Source organism: Uloborus diversus, chromosome 9 (genome assembly GCF_026930045.1).
Source record: "Uloborus diversus isolate 005 chromosome 9, Udiv.v.3.1, whole genome shotgun sequence".
Classification (NCBI taxonomy): domain Eukaryota; kingdom Metazoa; phylum Arthropoda; class Arachnida; order Araneae; family Uloboridae; genus Uloborus; species Uloborus diversus.
This window is the reverse complement of record NC_072739.1, coordinates 26,579,533-26,604,431: the sequence shown is the minus strand read 5'-3', so window position 1 is coordinate 26,604,431 and position 24,899 is coordinate 26,579,533. Positions and strand designations below refer to the sequence as shown.

General features: G+C 31.4%; 1 protein-coding gene across 1 annotated transcript in view; it reads right to left on the bottom strand.

Annotated features, from left to right (window-relative positions):
* Window positions 1–4,231: 4,231 nt before the first annotated feature.
* The window catches only part of LOC129229483 (protein Gawky-like), a 54,816-nt gene continuing 34,148 nt past the window's right edge, over window positions 4,232–24,899 (bottom strand). The window contains exons 9-15 of the mRNA XM_054863798.1: window positions 22,959–23,105; window positions 20,181–20,300; window positions 18,016–18,243; window positions 15,685–16,499; window positions 13,712–13,926; window positions 11,589–11,644; window positions 4,232–11,079 (exon numbers count right to left, since the gene is read on the bottom strand). Coding sequence (XP_054719773.1) covers window positions 10,546–11,079; window positions 11,589–11,644; window positions 13,712–13,926; window positions 15,685–16,499; window positions 18,016–18,243; window positions 20,181–20,300; window positions 22,959–23,105 — 2,115 coding nt within the window. The 3' untranslated portion in view covers window positions 4,232–10,545. The remainder of the gene's footprint in view (window positions 11,080–11,588; window positions 11,645–13,711; window positions 13,927–15,684; window positions 16,500–18,015; window positions 18,244–20,180; window positions 20,301–22,958; window positions 23,106–24,899) is intronic.

The following is a 24,899-nucleotide window of genomic DNA, read 5'->3' as shown; positions in this document are numbered from 1 at the left end:
AAATCTCGATAGGGATATATATAATCGTGAATCTCAACATTGTATAGAAGAAGCATTAGGTTAAGAACCAATTTTACATAGTTAAATTGGCTCCAAGTTCAAAATCCAATAATGACTGGAAAAGGGTATAATGAAAGCAAAAATGTTACAATTTTTTCATATTTGTTGAAGAAACTACTGTTTTGGCGATACTATATATTTATATGAAACTAGCTCAGAGCTTCATTAAGTGGACGTCTGTTGAGGGGAGGCCTGTATTCAGTAGTAGGCTTCTTATAGGTGAAATGATTATAGTGCTGATGAAATGTTTATATGTATCTCTTGTGCCTCTCATTTCTCGGAAGCCCCAAAGCAGAATGCTACTACATTTGCGACATATGTCGCAGAACAGATGCCTGAGCTGCAGAACAATTCTGTTCAAATGTGAGAGAAAACAAATTTTCTACAGATTTTCTGCAAATATCTTCCAACTCAAGATCAAATCAACCTTCATACACTGCAATTCCCGCCATAAACGTATATTTTGGAAACACGTCAACATTGAAACATGTCTGGTGCCGAAAATTGCATGTCTTGTTTGAAATTTTAATCCTTTTGCATCCTGAAAATATTTCAATTACAGTCGAACCTCCGCATATCGAACTTCCACATATCGAAATTTTCTATATATCGAAATCCCAGCAAATTTCTATGTTCATTACATAGAAAAATTGTTTCTATATATAGAAAAAATCTCTATGTATCGAATTTTTTTTTCCCACTTCAGAGTGTTGTCTCATGAAAAATAAAAATTAGGGGAGAAAATTATGTTTACTAAAGGTTGCTACGAAGCTCATAAGGAATCTGGGGTTGAGGGCTGTGTAGATAGGTTGTTGTTCCGTTCTGGAGTTCTTAAATTCCCTCAAGTTTATTTCAAATCTAAGTTGTAACCAGTAACATTGTAAAATCATTTTCAAGTTATCCCTTTTGTCTGTTGATTAACATTCCTAGTTTCTTTAGCTTCAGTAAAAATCATTCAAGTTAAGTACATTGATTTTTTACTTTTCTCTCGATTACACAATCAAAACGAAACCCCCCTAATGTTGCGAATCAAGTTAATTGCCGAAGAATGAAGATGTATGACGGCGCAAAAATGTAATTTCTGTTAATTTTTTATTTTTCAACTTTCATTTAATCCGATGCTCGTATAAATTAGAAATTGGATTTTATTCACGAAAATTAGCTTTAATTTTAGTGTTTTAGGAGATTTTGACGATAAAATAAAATCGTTTCTATATATCGAAATTTCTATATATCTAATTTTTTTCCGGAAATTTGCTACTTCGATATATGGAGGTCCGACTGTATTTAGAAAGTTTTGAAGTGTTTTGTTATTTTCTATGCTAACTCGACTCATTAAATTAAAAATTTTAATAATTTATATAATAACATAATTTTAATTTCACCTTCATGTCATGCAAAATTAACCAAAAAAAAAAAAAAAAAACGTGGTTTGACACCTAGGTTCGGATTTCTATAAAATTTTGTATCCTTGCTCTTTCTATACATTTTAAAAAGCATATAAAATATTTCTGGAGAATCTCAATAGGTATAGGTTTTACCGAAATGCGTAACAGCAGTGAAGTTTTAAAAACTGCTGAAAAAAAACCTGTATTAAACGATTTTGATCTCCCAATTTGTAAAAAACATCACGTTAGTTGCTTGTGTATACAATGCTTGAACTACTTGCAGGACAATTTTGATGAAATGATTTTACATTGCAGAACGTTGTCAAGTATTTTGCTTTGGGGCTTGGAAGCAGATTCAACGATTGGCGCATTAACATTTTTCTTTTCAAGTATCCTCATGTAAAGGATAGCCAATGATCGAGTAACCCGCGAGTTTTAACAATGAAACTTGCGCCACGGCGTGATAATTTGATAATATGTTTTGATAATGTTTAACATGCAGGGAAAGGCTTTATTGTGACAAGGCTGAACTCGATCCGGTAACTTAACTGTTTTACTGGTAAGACTCATTTTAGGGGAATGAAGAATAAAAAAAGTGGTTAAAAATTAACGCTATCCACTGGAGTTAGGGTTAAAGTTTCAAACATCAACCAACAGGCAATTGCTTCGTTCAAATGTAGAAGAGTAGAAGCAATTTTCTTCTCTTCTACACCTTGACGGGAGACTTTCTAAGTACTTCAAAGCTTAGAAAAACACTATTTTACAAAAAAGAACCTTTTAAAGCCAAGCCATGCTTGGTCGTCCAGGTACTAATATTTACAGCAATTATTCAAATTGTCGCGAAATTTTTGACAACTGATGAAAATTTCGTAATGACCAATCAAAGCAATTGCCGAAACATATAATGCAACCTCAGAGATGATCTCTGATGAATAATCTACCGTTTACGGCATCTATCCTCTTTCTCTTTTAGTCCCTTTTTTACGAAAGCTTAGGACATTTCATTGTTTCCTCCCCTATTGTTAAACCTTACGGTAAAAAAAGAAAAACCCTTGGTTCCTTGATTTGCCTCTGCCTCCTCACACAGTTAGTAGCTTCAAAGGGAAAGAAAAACCAGCAGTCAGGGCCGGATTTAGGGGAGGGCAGACGGGGCTGCTGCCCAGGGGCCTCCACAACAAAGGGGCTCCCACAATAAGATTTTTACAAAATATCCTAACTTTCACGGGTCGAAAATATCGGATATATACATATATATCATAATATTCGGATATATATCAAAGTATCCGATATTTTCGAAAATATGATGATCTTTTGGAACCCTGGTTAGGGGCCTCCACACTTCCAAATCCGGCCCTGCTAGCAGTAGTGCTGATGTGTCTACAAGAAAAACATTTTGTTTGCTAGAGTAATTTTACTATAATGGTTTGCTTAATGGTCGAGCTGGAGGTAGATGTCATCTCCTTGTTTGTGATCCGAAAATTTTGAACTGGCAATTCTAAAACTGAAAGTTATTCAAAAAAATCTTTTAAAAAGGTTTTTTCAATGATTTTTGTATGCATATCTGAAGTGTTTACAGGGGAAGAAGAGTGTGTATGTGTGGGGGGGGGGTCGAGCTTCCTCCCAGCTTCAGGAAATTTTATACTGTCTTCAGAAAATTTTACTTGAGTCTACCGGTGCCCTCTCCATCCCCCCCTCCCAAAAAACCCCAGTGTGTAACTGCTTTATATCAAAATTCAACATTTCAACACAAAATGAAACTTATTTTTTTTCATCAGAGCTTTATTTATAGACACAACATTACAGAAAAGTGCCTTGTAAACATTGTGCATTGCTGCCATTACCACATTTTAAATCACTGCTGTTAATTTTTCAAGAGTTCACTGCAGTTGCTCTCCTCGTTGCAGCTATTGAACAGGTTTGTTCAATTAAGGCTGATTACAATTATGACACTATAATAATCAACATGTTGAAAAAACACTTGAATGTACATGTTTCCATTCATTCTCAATTCTTAAATTTAATGAAATATTAAAATGGTTTGAAAAGATATGAAGGTTCATAAAGTTTGATTAAAATATTTTCAAAATTTTACACCATATAAATGCTTGGATTTCAAGAATAATTCTCTTCAGTCAATGAAGTACCACTAACAAATTTAAATGTTGAATCAACAATTATATTACAATCAAAATGTTATAAATTCTAGTTCATACATTAATGATTTGTTAAGAAAATATATAAATTTACAAAATGCTAGTAAGTAAATAATATTAATTTTCAAAGCTATTTCATAGCATATCTATAAATGTTTTCAAACATGAATGTTTGACGACTACTTGCTTCCAAAGAAAAAAAAAATATTTTTCATGAATACAACAATATTGCAGTTTCACCTCTACTCATTTAGTATGCTTATACTTATTTGCAACATTAAAATCAAATACAATACTTGAAATGCTTTTGAGAAAAAATAAGTACTCAATACTATTTTGCTTGCATTGAGTTTTGTTCTTAAGGATATAATGTTTCTAAGGCTTTGCATTGATGGATTGTGTTTTGCCAATTTATTTTTAGACCAAGTGCTATTGTTTAACCATGCAATGCACTCTCAACAGTTTTTTACATTGTTATTTCAAAAAAAAAAAAAAAAATCTTGTAGTATTTAATACATGTACACACATAAACTTTTACTTTGCTTGAGACCATGTATAAGTTTAAAGACTGCTGATTGGCTATTGCATAAAAACATTATTCATTTTCCTTATCCTTACAGCTTGTTTTACAGACTCCAATTATTGCAGCAATATTTTACAAAGCATTTTGCACTAAGGCAGAATAATGCTTGCTTTTTTAGTTTCCAAATGTGCAGTTTTTTTTCTATAGCTGGTGTACGAGATGTATTTTTTTTTAAGAGTCTTGTTGGCATTTTTTGCTGTGGTTTTTAACAGAAAAAATAAAATCTGATTCAATGAGCTATACAGTACCATATAGCATGTAACACTGTAATGTTCAACTATGAGTAAACATTTCCGTAATTGTTGAACTTATGGAGGTACAAGGTAAAAAGAAAATTAAAAGCCTTCAAATTTGAATTAAACTTTTAAAGAGAAAAATTTGTTAACATATGTTGGGAGGGGAAAAGACATAGTTGATGCTAACCATTCAGAAATTTCAAACTTCTACCTGGTCTCTGGCAACGCAAAGGTTATGTACAACCTGTCCGTTAAAAGCTTAAGGAAATGAAAAGAATGAGATGTAATTAAAGAGTTAATGAAAAGGCTTGCACATATTAAAGACAGACATTAATTATTATTAGCTAATTTAACAGGCTTGGTAAAAATTGCATAAAATGTAAGAATAGAAAAACATAATATTTGCATATTAAGACAGCTTTTAAGCTCTGGCAGAATGAATCAAGCACTTCAGAAGCTTTCTCATGTTGATACCATTTTAATGACTGAAATAAGATATTACTGGAAGGAACAAAATACATTTAAGCATCTCACTCTATGCACTTTACTTCTATTTGCAAAACTTACAACAAATATTTTTGAAAAAATTGTCGATTAACTGAATTTATACTTAAAGTTTACTAGGCATTTGTAGTGACCGATAAAAATTAAAAAATCTTCAGCTGCAGACAACTTTTCTCAGAATTTATAAGAAAATTTCTATCACCAAGGTAAATTTTTAGTCACTCTGGCTTTGTCAGTCCCTGTGTACTTTTATTAAATAATTAGTGAAGCAACTTTAATGAGTCGATTTATATGTGTGAATTAGACAACAAGCTTACTAAAGGATTAAATTAAACTTAGCAAATGATGAGGATTCTCTCTACACGAAAAATAAATGAAAAACATTTCATAGTTAATTAGTTATTAATAAACGTTTTAGTTCGGTATTATATTATTTAACTCAAGCTAAATATTAAAAGGATATTGTGATGTTATTGCTTTCTAGCTCAAAGATCATTTTTCCCCATGAATCCCAAGACATTCATATTCTGAAAAATGTTAGATTGTTTAAAATACTCATTTTTTGTTACTTTTGAGCATTTGCATATCTTTGGGATCTGAGTAAATATTCATGCTATAATTAACATCTACTATATTCAAGAAAAAATAATTAAAACACTAACTGATACCTTCAATGCAAGAGAAAGTGGTTTGTAACTGCACTTTGTTTGATACGAATCAAGACTAAGTGGGGCATTGATAAACAAAACTTATGCTAAGTTCAAAACAAATACACATATAAGATAAACTATATATTATAGTAGGAAAACTAAAAGGATGACCAAGAAGAAAGGACATATATGAACATAGTTCTGATATAAGGTGCTTTTGTAACATTGACTAGATTAAACGATTTGTTCTTACGTCACTTTCATTTCACTTATGACATCAAGAACATATGACTAGTTGATTATTCATATAGAAGATTTTAAAAAGGAAAAAAAAAAAAAAAACAATAACCCCAAGCAGAAAAAAAAAAAAAAAAGAAGACATTTTTGAGATCAAGAGTAAATTTCTTTGAGAAAAATGCATTTTAAAATTCTTACAATGCATTGATTGTCTCAGAGCAATAGCACTGTGATGTATGCTTTTGCCATAGAGCTTGCATTTCATTTTAACTTCTTAATGATGAAAATTACTAATGTCTTCATAAGAATGAGTTTCATTAAAAAGTTTTACACGTAATTTAAATAAATATATATATATTACACAAGAATAAAAATATAAAAGCTCTGCGCAGTAACTCAGCAAGTGAACGGATGCTAAACATTTAATATTGAAAATACTTTAAACCGTACGAAAACAGAAAACTTTTTCTTTTTATGCTTAATATAAACAATATATCTTTGGCAACATGATTTTTTTGCAGACAAAAATATAAAGTGGGCAAAGATATATGTTATAGTAAAAGTTCAAACTGATTCTTAACTTAAAGGTCAAAGTATTTCAAATACCATTCACAGTCTAAATAAAGCATACACAGTTATTACTTAATGAGATTTCATAACTGTGAAATAACAGCTATACATGAAGTTTAGAATGAAAAGAAAATAGGAAAAATCTAAATGATTACCTTTGCTCCAAAGTATTTATCTTCAAACTGAACATTGCTAGGTATAACAATCAACATGAAAATTACATACACATGTTTCAGTGTTCTGCAGAACAGGAAAAATAGCCATTTTTCTCACAAAGCTCCTTTTTTTCGTCATCAAAGAAACATCTTAAAAGTCCGAAGGATGTGTATGAAACTCATCGAAAATTTGTGCCTACCAATGCTGGGTTTGATAATAAATACAATACAGAATAGGCACTATGACATACATGCATTTTATAGGAATTCTTTTTCCCTGTAACTATTTAAAGAATATTACAAAACATTTTCAAGTTTAAATACACTTTGAACTGAACTTAAGGTAAAGAATTAATAAATAATAGTTTTGATATGTTGAATTTTGTAATGTAGTAAGTGATGATAAATTTATGATTTTTTTTTTTTTTGCTGATAATTTGCTCACTATTATAAACAAATTTCAACATAAAAACATGGAAAAAAAAAAAAGGAACAGAATAGGGATTAAACATAAATGTTTAAAGAAAATCAGAAGAACTGCTGGTATACTTTGATAATAGATCAATAGGAACTCTAGATTTGAAAAAATACAACACTTTTGCCAGATGAGCACGTGCATAATTTAACATAATTACACTCTACAATTGAATTAAAAGGTATTTTAACGGGATTCAGGTACAGTTTAGAATAATGAGTCATTTTTGTAACAATTGAACACACATTTGTGGTTTACATCAAATGCAGATTTATTAATATACTATATACTTTCAATGATGCTTGAATGCATGAAAATGATTATCTAAAATTAAAAGACACAATCGTGTTTCTTTTTTAGTCACATGAACTGCAAGCATGCCGTTTGTCTCCTTTTAGAACAAGGATGTGGTAAGCGAAAGCCACATGCTAACTCTCTGAAAGTGGACTTGAAAATAGATCAGTAGGTCCAAATAGTTTTTTTTTTGTTATGTACAAAATTCTATAACCAGCCTCAACATAGTCAGCAGTGCACAAATTTTAATGCAATGGCAACATGAATATATATCCAAAAACATCAAGCTCTTTATCATTAGTGCATCATTATACTAAGTCGAAACACACTAGACTCTACAAACACTCCAATAAATTTTACAACTGAAACAAACTTATATTAAGAAAAACAAGCAATGTCGAACATCACCATAAACTAGCACATCACAAAAAGAAGGAATGACCTTTCAGTCAGGTCATTTGTAAAATGTGTGAATTGTGTCCGAGCACACCGAGGCTGGAAAAGGAACACAACAGTTCGTCATTCTGCACTATTTTAACTCGCAAAGTACAGAACTAGCACCATTCAGTTGAAGCGACTGATTCAGTGTTAAGTGATACACACTTTAGAATGTATAGAAATATTAACTGTATACCAGCCGAAAATTGTAGAGATATGAGAACTGGACGGTTAATCCAATGCTAAAGCATGTCATCGTCTCTTCCCTTCGGAATGTGGGGAAAAAAAAATTACTAAAAGTTTTGTACTTTTTTCGAAATAAAACTAATATTTTCGTATGATAAACTTGGTAAACAAAAAATAACAAAAGGGGGGAAAAGACAGCCAAGTTATTAATTAATAATGAAACTAAATGTTCTTTAGCAGAAATAAAAGAAGGAAATGATGATGGAAGTAAAATCAAAATTTTTATAAATGCTTGAATTTTAAATGACTTTAAAAAATTTTAACTAAGAAAATATTGCATTGTTTAGTAATATTATCTAGAAGGTTACACAGTCCAGCAAGTCATATCCTACTCCCTTCAATAACAATCTTTTGCATAGGAAAAGAACAGTCCAGATGGATGACAGGATAAAAACATAACCTGTCAAAATGAAAATGATTTTAAGTACTTATAATTATGTTTTTAACAAAGTACATAATTTACAAATTAGTACTAAGACGTGAAAATACAACAAGATTCACATCACAGCACTAAATTATACTGAAAGACAATACATAAAGAATGAGCAAAATTATACTGTGAGATTCAAGGAGAAAAATAAGGTACCAATCACTCGAATATTCAAAGTATACATTTATGTAACATACTTTATATTAAATTAAAACTAACACATCAATGAAGAAAAAGTTTTGGAATGAATTCAGATCTTCTTAAGCTTAAACACAAATTACAATGTAGTATTCGGCACTTCTCAAACAAACATTTTGTTCTACAACAGACCATTTTGTTTTTGTACTGAAAAAAAGACCTATAAAAGTCAGCTAAACAATATAAAACTATTCAAAATCACTGAAAAAATAACAGCAGTAAAACATAACATTCTTAGGACTCTTAGGCTATATAATTTTTTTCCACCAAAGGCACAAAAGTGTACAAATAACTTAATTCATAACAAAATATTTCTAGTTAACAGGTAACAAAAATTAAATGTATGAGATTTTTTTTTTAAACTGACGTGTTTCACACACATCCAAATACTTATTAGAAAGAAAATGTAGACTACTGTAAGGCATGAAAGTACCCATATGCTATTATTAAAGCTTTATACATGTAATTAGTTAAAAGATATAGTTTTGTTTCAACAAATTTAGAAAATGCACAACATTAGTATTATTTAGACAACAATACAAAGCAATGGAAAATTTGGTGGTTAGAGAAAACAGTTTAAATTTAGAGAAGAGTATTAGAACTTAAGACTTAAGAGAATTTTACAAACAGCTAATAATTTCAGTCTCCACCTGTCACTGGAAAAATTATAAAAGCTCTTGGCTAACAATTTTTGGTTATTAAAAATAAATTGTCAAATTAAAATGAAACTATCAGCAATACAACTAAGAGTGAAAAGTATACTCTAAATGATTATAAAACCATAAAAGCTTTAAAAATACACTTGTATTTTCAAAACATCGGGAAATTTTGTAAAAGTATTTTTAAAATGTCTGAAGTATAAGTTAAAAACATACAAAAATTTTTGTCCTTAACATTTTGACCATTTAACAAAATTTCTGATGCATTCCTTACTTTATCCCTTTCAATATTTACATAACAAATCACATAACAAAAGCATATGGACAATTTTAACTCTACAATAACAATTAAAGACAACTTGAATTTTTTTTTTTGTTTCATCAAAACACATAATACTAGAAAGGCATTTTTCACATGTAGGAAATAACAATTAAAAATAAAGTGCCAACTTTGCACATGAGGGAAAGAAAAGTTATATCACCGAACAAATAAAATAACATTCATAAGACAATTTTAAATAAATCTTAAATTGCATCATTTCGCAGTGCACCAAAAACACAGGCTCAAACATTAACAGGCATAACTAAAAAAAACTATAGTTTAAATGCGCACTACAAGATATTATATGCAAGTAAAACATTGACTGTGCTGAATGAGGTTCTCTCATATTTGGCATTTTGTAAAGGTAACTATGAAATTATATTTACATATCCTACATTATATATATATCTCTATTTTTTTTTTTTTACACACACAGATATCCTGGCACCGAAAAAATACTAGACAAATGTATGCATAACATACTACATCAATATTTATCTACAAGACATTTCATCAACTGAGCATTTTCAGGAGCAGTAAATATCAGATGGGAAGGCTGACAATTTTCTCCAAAGTAAAATCTTGAGTTTATCACATAATAGAAAACTTTGCGTTTATGAACGGACTACAGTTCTCAAGAGTTTTAAGTAGAATATTTTTAAAACAGTAAGCTATATCTCCAATATCACATATTCCTCCCACCCCCCATTTTTCATGAATATAAATAGTCTCATGGAAATGTCAAAAAATTTCTCTCTTTTTTTTTTATCTTCAATGGTCGGAAAAATACTGGAAAAAAAAAAAAAAACGCTTCAGCTCTGCTTTTAGAAAAAGTAGTAACATTTCGTGACTAAATCGATTTGGAAATTTGCACGAGGGTGCCCAATCTGGGTAGCAGTTCCTCATTCAGACGACGGATCACAATATTCGATGGACGATCACAAGCATCAGATGGATTCGCCGCCTCCCAGGAGGTCACCGGGCAGAAAGGAGTTCAGCGAAGAAGGAATACACTGGTCGTGATCACTGGTGGATGATTGCATAGGCCACAGGCTGTTTCCGGACCCGGAGAAAGACCACAGGTTGGAGCTCTGGAGATTCAGACTCGTACTGTTCCAATTGCTGGAGCCGATCTTGCTCGACGCACTCGCGTTGCCAGAGGCGTTGGTATTGCCGCCGATCGGAAAACTGTTGCCCGAGCTGAAGGTCGAATCGCCGTTCCCGTTCCCCGACGGCCACGACACGCCAGAACTTATTTGGCCACTGGCGAGGTGAAGGTACTGTTTCACTTCCATCTCGGTGGGAATGTCCACCAAAATGGTCGTGTTGCTGAGAACACAATTATTCAGGGCAGATCGAGCCTTCTCCGTTTCCTCTCGCGTCGAATATCGCACGAGAGCAATACCGTGATTCAGGAGCAAGTGGAATAGTTGTAATGGTCCATGTTGCAAGCATAGAGTCTTAAGAGTGGATCCATCGATCTAACAGAAGGAAAGGGAAACATTTAAACTTTGAAGCGAGCAAATGAAACATTGATAAGCTTATTTTACGAGCAAATTTATAAAACAATATTATGATTGTGACAATCATTCTTCAATAATTTATTATGGATAACATATTCAAATAAAAAAATTTAATGGGCAGATAACTGAATGAAAAACTTTAATAGAACATCTTTTAAAACATGAAGTTGTTCTATTATGGACACTATTTGAAGTGTATGCCTATTTAAGACGCTAGAAAAATAAAAATATATTTCTTTCAAATTTCTTCAAATAATTCTTTTATTGTTTAAAAATATTCTCTTAGTTCTCTTTTTTTATGATATCTTTCTCAATTTAATATCAATAATACCAACCACAATAAGAATACACCAATAAGTATATTTTTTGACAAATCAACTGCAAATAGCTAAAGCAAAACTGCAAATTCCATTGTACCAAACATATAATATTTTATGAAAGGAAAAGACATTTCTCAATAAGCTTACCTGGGGTGTAAGGTTTTTCAAAACCAAAAAATTTGAACTACTTTGCTTCTCCCAGCCTAAATAAAAAGGAAAATGTCAAGTAAATTTCAAGTTGAAAATACATACAGCTTAATTTTACTAAAGCTAACATATGTAATTTAAATTTTTATCGATGAATTTTTTGAAAACAAACTGACAGCATGAAGAGATATGAACTGCTAATGACAATGAGTGCTGAAAGAGACTAACAGTATTTGGTACTTCCTCCAAAAAATGTTACCTCGTAAAAAGTTTAATTTTTTAATTGTTTTCTATGGCAACAGTTTTGATAAGTGTTGTGTTTTTTCTTCTTGCAAAAGTGTTGTTGCATCTAATGAAGTAGTGGCTTCATGCGTCGTTTATTTTGAAGTAGTGGCTTCATATGTATATTATTAGAAGTCAATTAGGAGTAGTAGCTCTGACTAATAAAGTGTGTTGATTTAACTTTTATACAGTTCACATTGTGTTTTGTAAGTATATTCATTTCGAACCAGAGCGTAACAAACAGGAATATGAAACCTAACTAGGCTTATGATTTAGTGAAAACAGTTTAACAACAGATGTTAGTTAGCCACATTGCTTAAAAGAAAGGCAATAAATCGCCCTATACAATATTACACTGGAATGCTTGTAACATCACAGGAAGCGTTCGAGGTCAAGTTGTTTAACTGATCTCGAGGACCTCAGAAACTAAAAGTACTTGGACAGATTACCATCTAACAGAAATTGGTAGAATGCATATAAAGTTTCATGTGAAGATACTTAATGACTTAAATAATGCTTAATACTAAATTAAGATGCTGTTTTATTTGCAAGATTTTTGACAAACATATTTCAGATTAAAACTACGAAAGATTTTTTCCGATGCAGTAATTCCTTCATCACATTTTCTTATAGGTTATTTGAGGGAAAACTTGTTCCAAATGAGCAAATGTTTTTTAGTTGCTAACGTGTTACCAAAAATCATACACACATACAACAAGACTATTTCTAACTTTCAAATTACTTCAAAATGTTAATTCAGAGTGACTAGTAGTGTAAGTAATTGTATTCCGATGACACTAACAAGCGTAATGACAAACATAATAGGAATATAATATGTAAAAAATATTTTCCCCCCATACAAGTAGGGCTTGAAATTAACAGTGGTCAGCTGGTCCAGGACCACTAAAACATCCATCGGACTAGCAGAATATGAATTTTAGTGATCTATAGGACCAGCGAAATTTCATTTGTCTTTACTTTCAAAAATTCTGAGCATTATCATTCTTTCAAGAAAAGATAAAGTTTGAGAAATTTCTATAGCATTAATTATATTGTTTCTGCCACCTCATTGCCTTCCTCTCATAACAACAACAACACAGATTACATTTTGTTGGCTGAATTCCCCGATCAGTATAGGTGAGCAGAAAGATGCATGTTGCTTCCCCCTCTTTCCCAGTCACTCAGACCTGTCTATTGAAAACTAATAATCTACTCCATTGGTCATGTTCCTTTTGTCTATACTTGCTTGCAAATTGACTATGACGTCACGATGCGCAGAAGAAAAAATGAGTTAGCGAATAAGCTAGCTGTCGATGAGCTGCTATTGGTTGGCGCATTTGATTCAAATGGAGAAATGCTCCGGGTTGCTTTGCTGGTAAAATTTCAAATATTTAACGATTGACAGAAATTATGACAGAAAAAGGTTAAGTATGCATGGGTTTAACTTTCTAATCCAATTTCTAAAGAGAAGAGCGTAATTTCACCCGAATATTGAACAAGACGCTAGAAACTATTTCTTTCGCTTTGCCTCAGCTCATTTCTCCATAGTCAAGTACGCTTGCTGTCAAGAGTATAGCACACACTCTCTTTTTCTTAATTTTTTTCAATATTTAAATCTAGGACGCGAGAATGAACCACTTTCTAGTTACTGGTTCATTGGACCAGTGAATTATTTTGCTAAATTTCTACCCCTCACAAATATTAGGAGAAAAATACTTTGACAATTAAACAAAAATTAAAGATTAAAAAAAAAAGGAATGCTACTTTAAAACTTTTTTCCTCTTGCTGAAGTTTTGAATGCTAATGAGTTACAGAGACCAAATTAACAGGAAAATTCTTGCCTGTGTTTGAGGACCAACCTTGGGGACCGGTTTCACCCGAAATCCAGTTTGAGGTAATAGGTTTGTTTTGGCCACTCAAGCCAGGAGGTGGGCGAGAGGTTTTGGGAAGAGCAGGAGCAGTCTGAATGGCCCCTTTCCAGGACATCCGCCTTTCTTGATCCGAAGGCCGATTCTCCCAAGACCTGGAATTTCCAGATTTTGCTGGTGAACTACCACTGTAGACAGTAGTGATAAGAACATAAAACATTAATAGTACTTTGACTTGCTTAGAAAAAGAGAAAATAAAACTCTTAGAAAGAAAATTTTTATTTTTTATAGAAATATTTGGGGCGCATATTCTCACTTAAATTTGACACTTCGAAAACCTTTTCAAATAATTTTTTAAATATGCTTCAACAATAAAATTATGTAAAAGTATTATCTTGCCATTGCTTCACTAAAGCAGAAGTTTTTTAGATTTACTGATATCAGAGAAATATTTTAGGAATATTTAAGAGTATCAGAAATACTGGAAAAACACAAAACATAAAGCATACTTTTTGTAGCAGATGCCTAGATATAATACTGATAAAACCATACAGAATTTTTTGCAGGGGTTGTTTGTTATTTCATTAAAAGCTTAGCGCATATTTTTCTGAAAGGTCCATAAATAGACAATTGTTTCCTAAATGAGCCCTTGAATATGTTATTTAAAAGGATATCTTCTCAATAAAGAATTTTCTCATAAAATATTTTACGCAAAATTTCTAAAACAGGTTAAAAACAGTCGACTCTATATTGAAAGAAAAAAATATGTTCACTGATGTTTTTTAAGAGAGAACTCTGCCCATAGGGTAGAAAAGTGGCACACATGAACAAAGTCAATTACATATACTATCTATAACAAACTTAATGTTGTTATCAGAATAGATATGAACGGGTCATTTAAAAGTTTCGTTTGGAAATTTTTTATTTGGGTTTCAAAACATTTTAAAAATGGTTTGGTAAATGCTTATTCTTTTAAGTTTATTTTGAGAATTTTTTAACTTACAATTGAAATTATTAATCATTCATCTAGCGATCATGACAATATAAAGCAGCTAACTTTAACTATTTTCTATAATTTCTCCAAGAAATTACATTAAGTCACAATAACAATTTTATGATGATTGATTTTCAAGCCAGTTTTTTATTTCTGGGTCTGTATTTTGTGGGAGAAAAAAGAAATACTTTTGTGTATTTTACTTAAAAAAAATTCCGAAAAAATTTTAGACCATAAGGAGAACTTTTAACAACAGCAGTTCTTTTCTGAAATTCCTCTGGCCCAAAGAATTTTGCTGGACATGACTTGGATGCAGTATTTTTAACTTTCCACTTTTTAAATACTTATGTCCTGTTTTCAGGCAGTTGATTGATCCTACAAGTTATAGAGTTGCTTTCAGAAATGAAATTTTCTAAAAGGATTAATTTAAAAGTTATAAACTATTTTGAAGAAGCCGTTTTTACAATTCAGAACTTAGTGAAAGGGCCACAAAATGTACCTAATTTGTGGATTGACCTATTTTTCTGTTGTTTTAAATAACACAAAACAAGGCACAATATATTTCTTTATATAACATCAGCAAATTGCCACTTGATTTTGTTAGTATAAACCCCTTTTTTATAGCTGGTAGATTAAAAGTTGAATTTTTTGATTATGTTATTAAAAGGATAAAAAATGCTCAACAACACAATATAAACTAAGAATTGAAACAAAAGATATCTCAGATACAAAACTAAGATCTAAAAAATGGAATGAAAATTTAGTTTTTCTTGCTAGTCGCAATCTCTATAATTAGGAATTTCAACTGATATTTAGCAAATTTTGTTCTTTTTCGGGGGGGGGGGGGGGGGGGGGAAGAAAAAACACCATAAGAACTAAGAACACAATAGTTTCATATTATTAGGACAGCACAATTTAGAAGTTTCATTGTAAATAAATGAAGATGTCTTGCCTATTTTGAGACGTCGGTGGCGAAAAGGTCCATGTACTTGAAGTCAAAGACGATGTTGAGAGATTGGAGACGTTTTGCTTCGTATTCCAAGTGAAAAGTTCAGAGTCTTTAATACTGTTCAAAGAAAGAGGAGATTTGGCAATGCTACCAGGAGTCACATGGGGGTCATCCTCAAAGTTTTTAATGCGAGAGGTTCCTTTCCATGGTTTCCCTGGTTCAAACTCAGGCACAAGATCGTTTAGATTATAGGATTGGGAAGAGCTGGAAGTGGAGGGATTGGAGGAAGTGGCAGGAGAGTCTTTGTTTTCAGAGGCACTGTTGTGTTTGTTACCGTTCCCATCGGAGCTGCTTTCGTTCGGAGCCCCGATGTTTTCCCCATTTCCTTGGACAGAATTGTTGGACTCGACAGGCTCCGACCAGCTATCGTTCTGAGATCGGGTCATTTCTGGCCAAGTGTTTTCATTCAATGGCTGAAGATTTGATGAGGAATGAGAGGCAGTCGTAGATGAGAGACTGTTGGCAGATGAAGACTTTGTGATAGAACCTGGAGCCCTGCTGAATTCAGTGGAGCTCCCGTTGTTTTCCCTGGAACATCCATTGTTTTCATTAGGAGGAGAGTTATCTTCTTTCTCGAACGAAGGCAATTTCCATTGATTTAGCCGAGAGTGGCCTTGAGAGGCAGACTCCTTTACTGAGAGATCTCTGAATTCAGAGTGTAACCCATTAATCGAGTCTAAGTTTGATTTGACAACATCAAAGGTGGACGGTTGAGGAGTCTGGAGGGATGGATGCTGCTGCACTGGCAATTGTAGCTGCTGCAAAAGAGAAATAAATACATGTTATCTTGTTCTCTAGAGTAAAACACACCTAATAAACACTTCAACACATAACCAAAATTAAAGCAATAGTATTCATCCAGCAATATTTTTTTAAAAAATTTCAAAAAACAGAAGCAGCCAGAATTACTACCAGAAAATTTTTGCTTCACGAAGTGATTCATGTTTCATCTAAAACTATTATTAGGAAAGCTCCTCTTGAACTTTTTAAGAATAAACAAAAGTTTTTTAATGAATGAACTTATTTCCTTAAAAAACAAACTTAGTATAACAAATTTGCAATTTTTTACTTATTTTCAGCTTGTGATAAACATTATTAGTTTTGTTGCATAAATTTTCCATTACAGAAGAATTCACTTAATGAAATGTTTAGCAATTAATAGGTCAACTGAAATGATCAACATGAACAACAGAAATTTTCCAACCGAGATTTTTCTTCAATAAATCCCCAAGACTACATGACTGCAGACCTGGAGTTATACAATTCATTCACTGAAAAACTTCAACATTTGGTTTATATAGCATCCCTCATAGTCATCAATAGGAAACTGTCTTATTGATACCATATTTTATCTGCCATACTAAACATTTGTTGTAAACCGAGCTAACTTTTATATTTTTTCTTTCTGTGCCGTGTGAATTTATTTAGTTAAAGAAATTTAGTTTCCTTCTGATACAAAATAAAGTTATATGAAACTTGAAAGAGAATAAAAGATGGAAAACTAAAAAAGCATTTTAAAAATCATGGTAAATAATTAAAAAATGCAATTTTTCTTCTTTTCTAAGTTTTACACAAGAAACCACTTTTATATGATTTGCATCAAATGTTTCTTTTCGGCTTAAAAATCAGTCAGTAACGAAGCAATAGTAAATTGTATGTTAATAAAGATCCACTCTTAGGTTTGAAAACTAAAGGAATAAAATTAAAAACAATCTGTTTTTGATAGCAGGAAATCTTGGTCAGTTTTTCTGGAATGGATCCAATGGTTTGCCAACTGTAACATAAGACCACCAGAAAAAAGGTTTTCTATGATCTTCAGCCCATTCGTTTATTTGCTTTAACCAAGTTAAGGTCCAACAATGACAGTACTTTAAAGCCTCACAAAACCTGCCCTTTTTCCTGTTAAACTGTCTTGCAAATTTTATGGTAAAATACTCGCTTCTTCTCTGTGTCATTGCCTGTGGATTGGGCTGTTTCAAGTCATATGCAAATCTTGTAACATAACTGTTTGCTAGAAAGAATTGCTAATTGTGATGAAGCCAATGGTATGAAGAGTCCTCTAGATCTTCATCGAAGATTAATTTCATTTTACACGTAGTATTATTATTAGAAAAATATAAACAAACAAAATTGTAATTGGAAATAACAAAACTTACTGCTTGAATACCACAAAATTTATTAATGAAAGATTTTTCAATCAATAATTTTAGTAAGCATGTATCCTATTTTTGCGAGAGAGAGACTCTGAGCATATCCATAGCAAGAAAAACTCACCTGCTTTAAAAATATAGCTTGTTGAGCAGCAATTTGATTCTGTAAATTTACAATGTGCTGTTTTGCTTGAGTTATCTGTACACTGAGCTGCAGTGGAGGACTGCCGGGTTTGCTTCCGTGCTGGGAAAAATACATTTGTTGCTGCTGCAGCTGGTGTAAAAACCTTATTTGCTGTAAGAGCTGATATAAAAGCTGCAGGGTTTGAGGTGCCAATGGTTGATTCAAGATCTAAGGTGGAAAAATAGAAGGTTTCAGACAGCTAAAACGTGATATTTTATATAAAATGCTGGAAAAATCATCACCGTATACTCTTAAAATAGTTATGGGGTGCTTAAATGTTTTATTACAATTTTACTTGATTATATGTTTTTTGTAGCAAGAATTAAGTAAGTCGCAAATATTTCAAAACTAAATTTCACAGAAATGAAGTTCTCCTTTTTCAGGATTAATAAGTTACAAATGAATATAACTGAGATGGTAAAGTCACAAACAGTGGCTGCTCGTGCCTTGAAAAAGTGAGGGGGTCAGATCATAAGTGCACTCGCCCTGACTTTTAAAAATAAAATTTAATCAATCAGATAGGGGAAAAGTCACAAAATACATCACAAAAGCTATTAATCTCTCGTTTTTGTCCAGTATGCTTTCTAGCGCTGCAGTACGAGGCGTACTGCAGCGCTAGAACTACTTTGCAGCACCGGTAAGGTACCATAATTTATTATTAATCAATATTAAATCTAATATTTTTAATAGTAGTATTATTTTTATCTTTTAATAACTAATTATTTTGAATGTGTAAAATTAATTTTACTCAAGCATGGTTAAATTACAAAAGTGCAAAAATATCATGATCTGAGAACTGCATAAAAATTATAAATTAGCTTTAACAAAAATGAAAATACATCTCAGTATTCACTTTAAAATAAATAAAATAAAAATAGATAAACTAAATTTAAAAAAAAAAAAATAAATAAATTGAAAAACTGGTAAAAAAATTCTTAGCAATTTACATGCGGGTGTACTCTTCTGCATATGAATTTGCCACCGCCCATGGGTCAGATTCAATTTTTTTATGCAGACAAAGATAAAAAATATCCAACTCTTATCATTTTCTTCAAATTATTGATAATTTGTCATTTTCTTTAAAACTACATGACAGTAATTAAAAACAAGTAATCATTTCTGTGTAACAATGGGAAGAAATTTTTTGAATTAAAAAAGAAAAAAATCTTGTAACGATATACGCAACTAGAAAATAATTGATGGTAAGAAATTATACTTTCTATGTTGTATTTGATTGACCTTACTATGACATTTCCTAAAACTGCTCACACATTTTACTTTTGAGCTTTTAAATCTACTTTCAACATGATCATGATTTGTCATTGGTCAACATTTTATGAGTTAAGGGAGTATTCTAGTAAAGAGGCTTAATTTTAAGGTGATTTTACAGGCATAATAGAAAAAAAGAAAACAGCAGCTATTTTTACTATCCACTCTTATCAGCTTATTAATACTTCAAAAGTATAAAAAGGCATAATAGTTGGAAAAAAAAAATCAAAATTGTAGTTTGAGAAGGTTAGCAAAGTGGGGACTCTAAAAAAAGGGGGGGGGGTCGCCCAATTGACGTGATTCTAATCCTCCAGGTGATTTGAAACAAAGTCAAGGTTAATTCTTATTAAACAAGGATGTAGAATCGTCTGGACGTAGCTGATTTGAAAAAAAAATTTCACAAAATGGCGTCTTTTTGAAAAAAAATGTTAAATTTTTTGGCTCCTTTTTTGAACTTAAGTATATTTTTAAAAAAATAATGAAAATCAAAAATTTCAAAAACCCCTACGTGAGGACAATTTTGGTAGTACTAAGAAAGTCTGTATCAAATTTCAAGTAAATCGGTGTATTAGAACTTGAGATATCTTGTCAACCATATTGAAAAATTCTTTTCAAAATTGCAGTCTCATTTCAGCAAAAGAGTTGATTTCAACAAAATTAACTGTAACTCTAAAAATAATTTGAATTTCCATAAATCCTCTCAGAAACTTATTCTTAAAGGTCTGAACTCTGAGAATGTGAAGGAAAAAAAATTGGATTTTTTTGAATTTCTAGACTAGAATACCCCCTTAACTTGTAAATATGCAAGCAAAGAAAAAGCGCCTTCTACAACATACCTGTGGATTTAAGTGACCAGCTTGAACTGCCATTTGTATTTGCTGCACAAGATGGCGTAATTGAGCAGTTGAAGGAAAATTCTGTTGGGCCATACGTCCAGAATTTTGAGGAAGGCAGGCCTAGAGCAGAAAATAAATCTCGTTGTCAAAGAAATACACACATATTACTTTGCTTGAATCTATGAATAACATGACAGAAAATTTAAATAATTTGAAAAAAAAAAAAGGTTGGCTTACATTCTATTATTTAAATCAAGAAATAATCATTGCTTTTACAGTTAAAAACATTTGGAAATGTATGGAAAGTCTTACTTCCCAAAAGATTTATTAAACAGAACTTGAATCTGCAACAGAAACTTTAATGCCACTAACCTAATTGTTGATGATGCTATACCCATACATAAAGAATGCACCAATATTATAAGAATTCAAATAGGGTCAGGCAGCAGAGTTCTTTGATGGTGGGATCAAAAAGCTGGTGCCAAGACTTGACAAATGCTTAAATGTTAATGGTGACTGTGTTAAAAAGACAAAAAATGTTCATATTTTGGGTTGTGATACAATTTATGTTTCTAAAAAAAATTTCTCTTTCTCCAATACAAAACAGTTTTACAAGGCCGAGAGCTAAGGCGAGTCCCTAGCACGTTTGATCATCAGGCCAAAACCCCATAAAATTTATATTACTCTGATCCTGAGCCGGGCTCCTAGTTTCCAACTTGGCAGACATAGCTTTTCGTAAGCCCTGTGCTTTTTACTCAAAAGAAGAAAAAGACCCTCATATGTTCAAGGAAAGGAGGTTATTGTTCCAACAACACTTAAAAATACTTTAATTTTTTTTTTCAGTTATTATGAAACATTTTATGTGTATAAACATCAAGAAATTAACATAATTCATTCATTCCAACAAATTAAACACTGAAAGAAAATCATGCCCTGAGAAATTATGAGGCAAAAAAATGTTTTGTCAACAACATGATTCAACAGAGAAATTAAATTACGTTTTTGCTGCTGAAGTTGGAATAGCAAACAGCTTATAACACATTACTTGCTATTCAATTCTGCAGGACCAAATTTATTTTTAATTTGAAAAAAAGCAAGTCCTTTCCACAAATTTTTATAAACTGATTTAGAATCAGTGCATATCTTTTTGTATATTTTATACCTCCTAATCAACAACTAAATCAGGGTACACATTAATTTTCAAAACAAAAATTGAGAGTATTTTTAAGAGTCTCAATTTTTTTTAAAGGATGCCTTTACCTTCTAAAAACATTTAAATTTAGAAATTTCAATAAATCATTCATCAAATTTTCTACACAAAATCTAATGCTAAGTTATGTTTAATGGTAATCCGTTCAAAATGGATTCATTTGGTATAAGATAAAATTAAGTACTAAAAACATTAAGATAAGAAATAAGTTGATAATTTCCCCCATTTTGTAATTATTTGCTCTAACACAGCAGACACAAAAACAATGACAAGTTGAATGATGAGCGCTCACACACATGCTGTCTAGGTAAAATGAAAAATGTTTTTTTAAGAAGAAAAATTTAAAAATAAATAAAGATTGTAAACTAGGAACTACAGTGAAGCATCATTTATATGTTTCTCTTTTATACGTTTTTATCAATTATACATTTTTTAAATTGGTCCCTGCAGAGTTTAATACATATTAACTTATACCTATTATAAGTTTTTTCATTTGTACACTTTTTTCGTACGGTCCCTTCAAAAACGTATAAACGGTGCTTCACTGTACATTTATTCAGTAGATTACACTGAAAAAACAATGCAATAAGTATTTTAGAGCACATGTTTACAGTGAGCCAGAGGGGGAAATCAGCAAGCAGATTTTCGTCATTTCTTTGTATTCAATGAAACTGAGATCATGGACTTTGAGTACTGTTTAGAACAGGGTTTTAATTAAATAGCAAAAAATGCCAAAGACTTCGAATAATAACAACAAATAATAATAAAGTTAAGGAGTTTTAAAGGAAACAAATAACTAAAGAGGCGTCAAAAAAAAAAAAAAAAAAGGATGAATAGCAAAATTTTAATAATTTTTGAACTTTTTTCTGAAAACAGTTTTGTCTTTTTGTTCGAATTGATAAAGGAAGTAACTGCCCCAGAAACTGTTCAGTCATTTTTACTGATTTTTATTTGAACCAATTCATAAAAGTTTTGCCTTTTTACAAAAATTCTAACTGGTTACTTGGAATTTCACTGCAGTTTCAGAAAGCTGAAGTTTTAAGAGACACCAATACAATTTTCTATTTGTTATGATTTGTGAATTGTTTTATGCAATAAACTAATTTAAAGAAATTAAATTTATAATTTGTTAGAATTTATGCATTATTTTACAGACTTGAGGTCCATACATTTCTACACTTAATTATAAGTCCCCCAAAATAGAAATGCCAATTTTTTCTGAGAAATGTCGGAATGCAAAGACCATCACAAAAGTATATTTATACTTATTTTTATAGCTTCAGGTCTGAAGAGTAATGTGAGAAAATTAGTAAGCAGTATTACAAAGAGCAAAAAAGAAAGAATAAAAGAGAAAACCAGCTGTCACAATAAACCAAAACTTAAACAGTAAGAATAAGTAATATAAAAAGTATTAAAAATTATGTAAAATATGAATGAAATGTAACTATACATAATGGAAAGGAGGGAGGGGAAAAGCAACTAACATTTTTATCACAAAACAATGAAGTAAAAATTTAAGATTTTTTTTTCATTGTAAATATATAAAAGTGATTTTTTGTAACACTTACAGGGTTAAAAGCTTGAGTCTGCTGAAGTATTTTACGCATCATTGCAGGGCTTAAGTTGTTAATACTATTGTTCAAGTTAAAATTGGGCACTTGGTTATTTGTTCCAGCAGTTCCAAGAACATTTGGAGCAATGTTATTTCCAACATTCTATAAGAAAATATAAAATACTTAACATTTGAAATCTCAACTGAAAAAAAAGCTAAATAACACTAAAGCATACAAAGCAAGCTCTGTAAATGCATTAAAATATAAAACCACCAGAAAATAAAAATAACCAAGTAAACTATATTTACTATCCAAAACCTTAATAAATTACAAAGATAATGTCTGATGCTTCAATTTTTCAAGCACTTTTATGGGGGAATAAGAGTTTTTGAAGATCCTATACAGTCGAACCTGTCTATCTCTAATTTCAAGGGGCAGGAAAAAAATTTGGGATATGGAGCTTTCAAGATAGAGGTTTTAATAAAAGTTATTTAAAAAAAAAGCTATTGGAACAGTAGTCAAAGAGCAAACAGATTCTATTACACTGATATTGTTGATACTTTTACTGAATGACATGTTGTGATTACACATTCTATTAATTGCAATGATTATATAAATAGCAAGTTTATGCATACCTTGAAGGATGAAATTCTTCTTTCAATGATTGTCGTTCAAAAAAGATGAGATTTTTATTTTTTTAACCGACTTCAAAAAGGAGGCGGTTATCAATTCATACCGTATGTATGTTTTTTTTTTTGTTTATCCACTCATAGCGTCTCACCTAGTGAAGCGATTTTGATGATTCTTTTTTTAATGGATAGGGGATGGCTCAACTTAGGTCCCATTACTTTGTTTGACCATATTTGTTCATTAGAAAAAAGTTATGGGCAAAAAACAGTAAATTTTATGCAATTTCCCTATTAAATGTTTTTGTAGCGAAGTTCACACTTTTCATCCGTGGATAACGGTGGTTCAGTGGTAGAATTCTCGCCTCCCACACGAGCGAACCGGGTTCAAATCCCGACTAGGACAAAGTGAATTTTACTAAAATTTCGTTTCTACTGTTTCCCGTATTTTCTCGAATCTTCTATTAATTTTTGTATCTTTCTAAGTCTGGAAAGTTCCAGCACTTTCTCAAGTTGTATATAAGGAGATGTAACGTTCATTCGTGGTTCTGAATAAAGATCTCGAGTTGAGACTAAAGAGTATTCGCTTCATTTGGCTTTCACATTGTCTTCGCTATCTTCATCTACGCGACAATAGGAAACTCACTGTTATAAAAGTTTGGTGCCATATAACAGTAACATTAATAGTAATTGTAATGATAATTTTGAATGAAGGCTTCTCTGAAGCAAGCATTAAATTTCTTCAAGGGATATTTCGATAATGGGGGAATCTGGCGCTGTCGTCTCATTTTTGGCATAAATAATTTTATTTTAGTAACCCTGCTGATTTATAGTAACCCTATGTGAATTATCAAAATCTTCCTTTCTTCAGTGCTATTGCTCCATAGTAGGGGTAAACCTAACCTGGAAGCGAGGTGATGCAGTGATTAGGATCTGCTTAGCCTTCACAATGCTACCATTAGGTTTGACTCAACTACTCTGTAGTATTTTTATCGTTATCATCTATGCCGATAACAGATGATTGGGGCTAAGTAAGAAAATACCGGATTGCATCATGAGCAACTTAGATGCTGTGGAATGTAAATTAGTTAGGAAAAACGTAATACTTAAATGGTTATAGTTAAATTAACGCATGATTTCCAGAGAGGAACAAAGATAAGTTTTTAGTGTCAATAGTTTTTTTTTAGTATGGAGCATTTTTAAGAAAAAAATGTGAAGTTTCGTGATGGTAACTTCTTATTATTTCTGAAATACCTACATTTACACTAAAAAGAATGAAATAAAAAAATTTTGAAAAAAAAATAGAACCGACTTCAAAATTGCTCTAAAA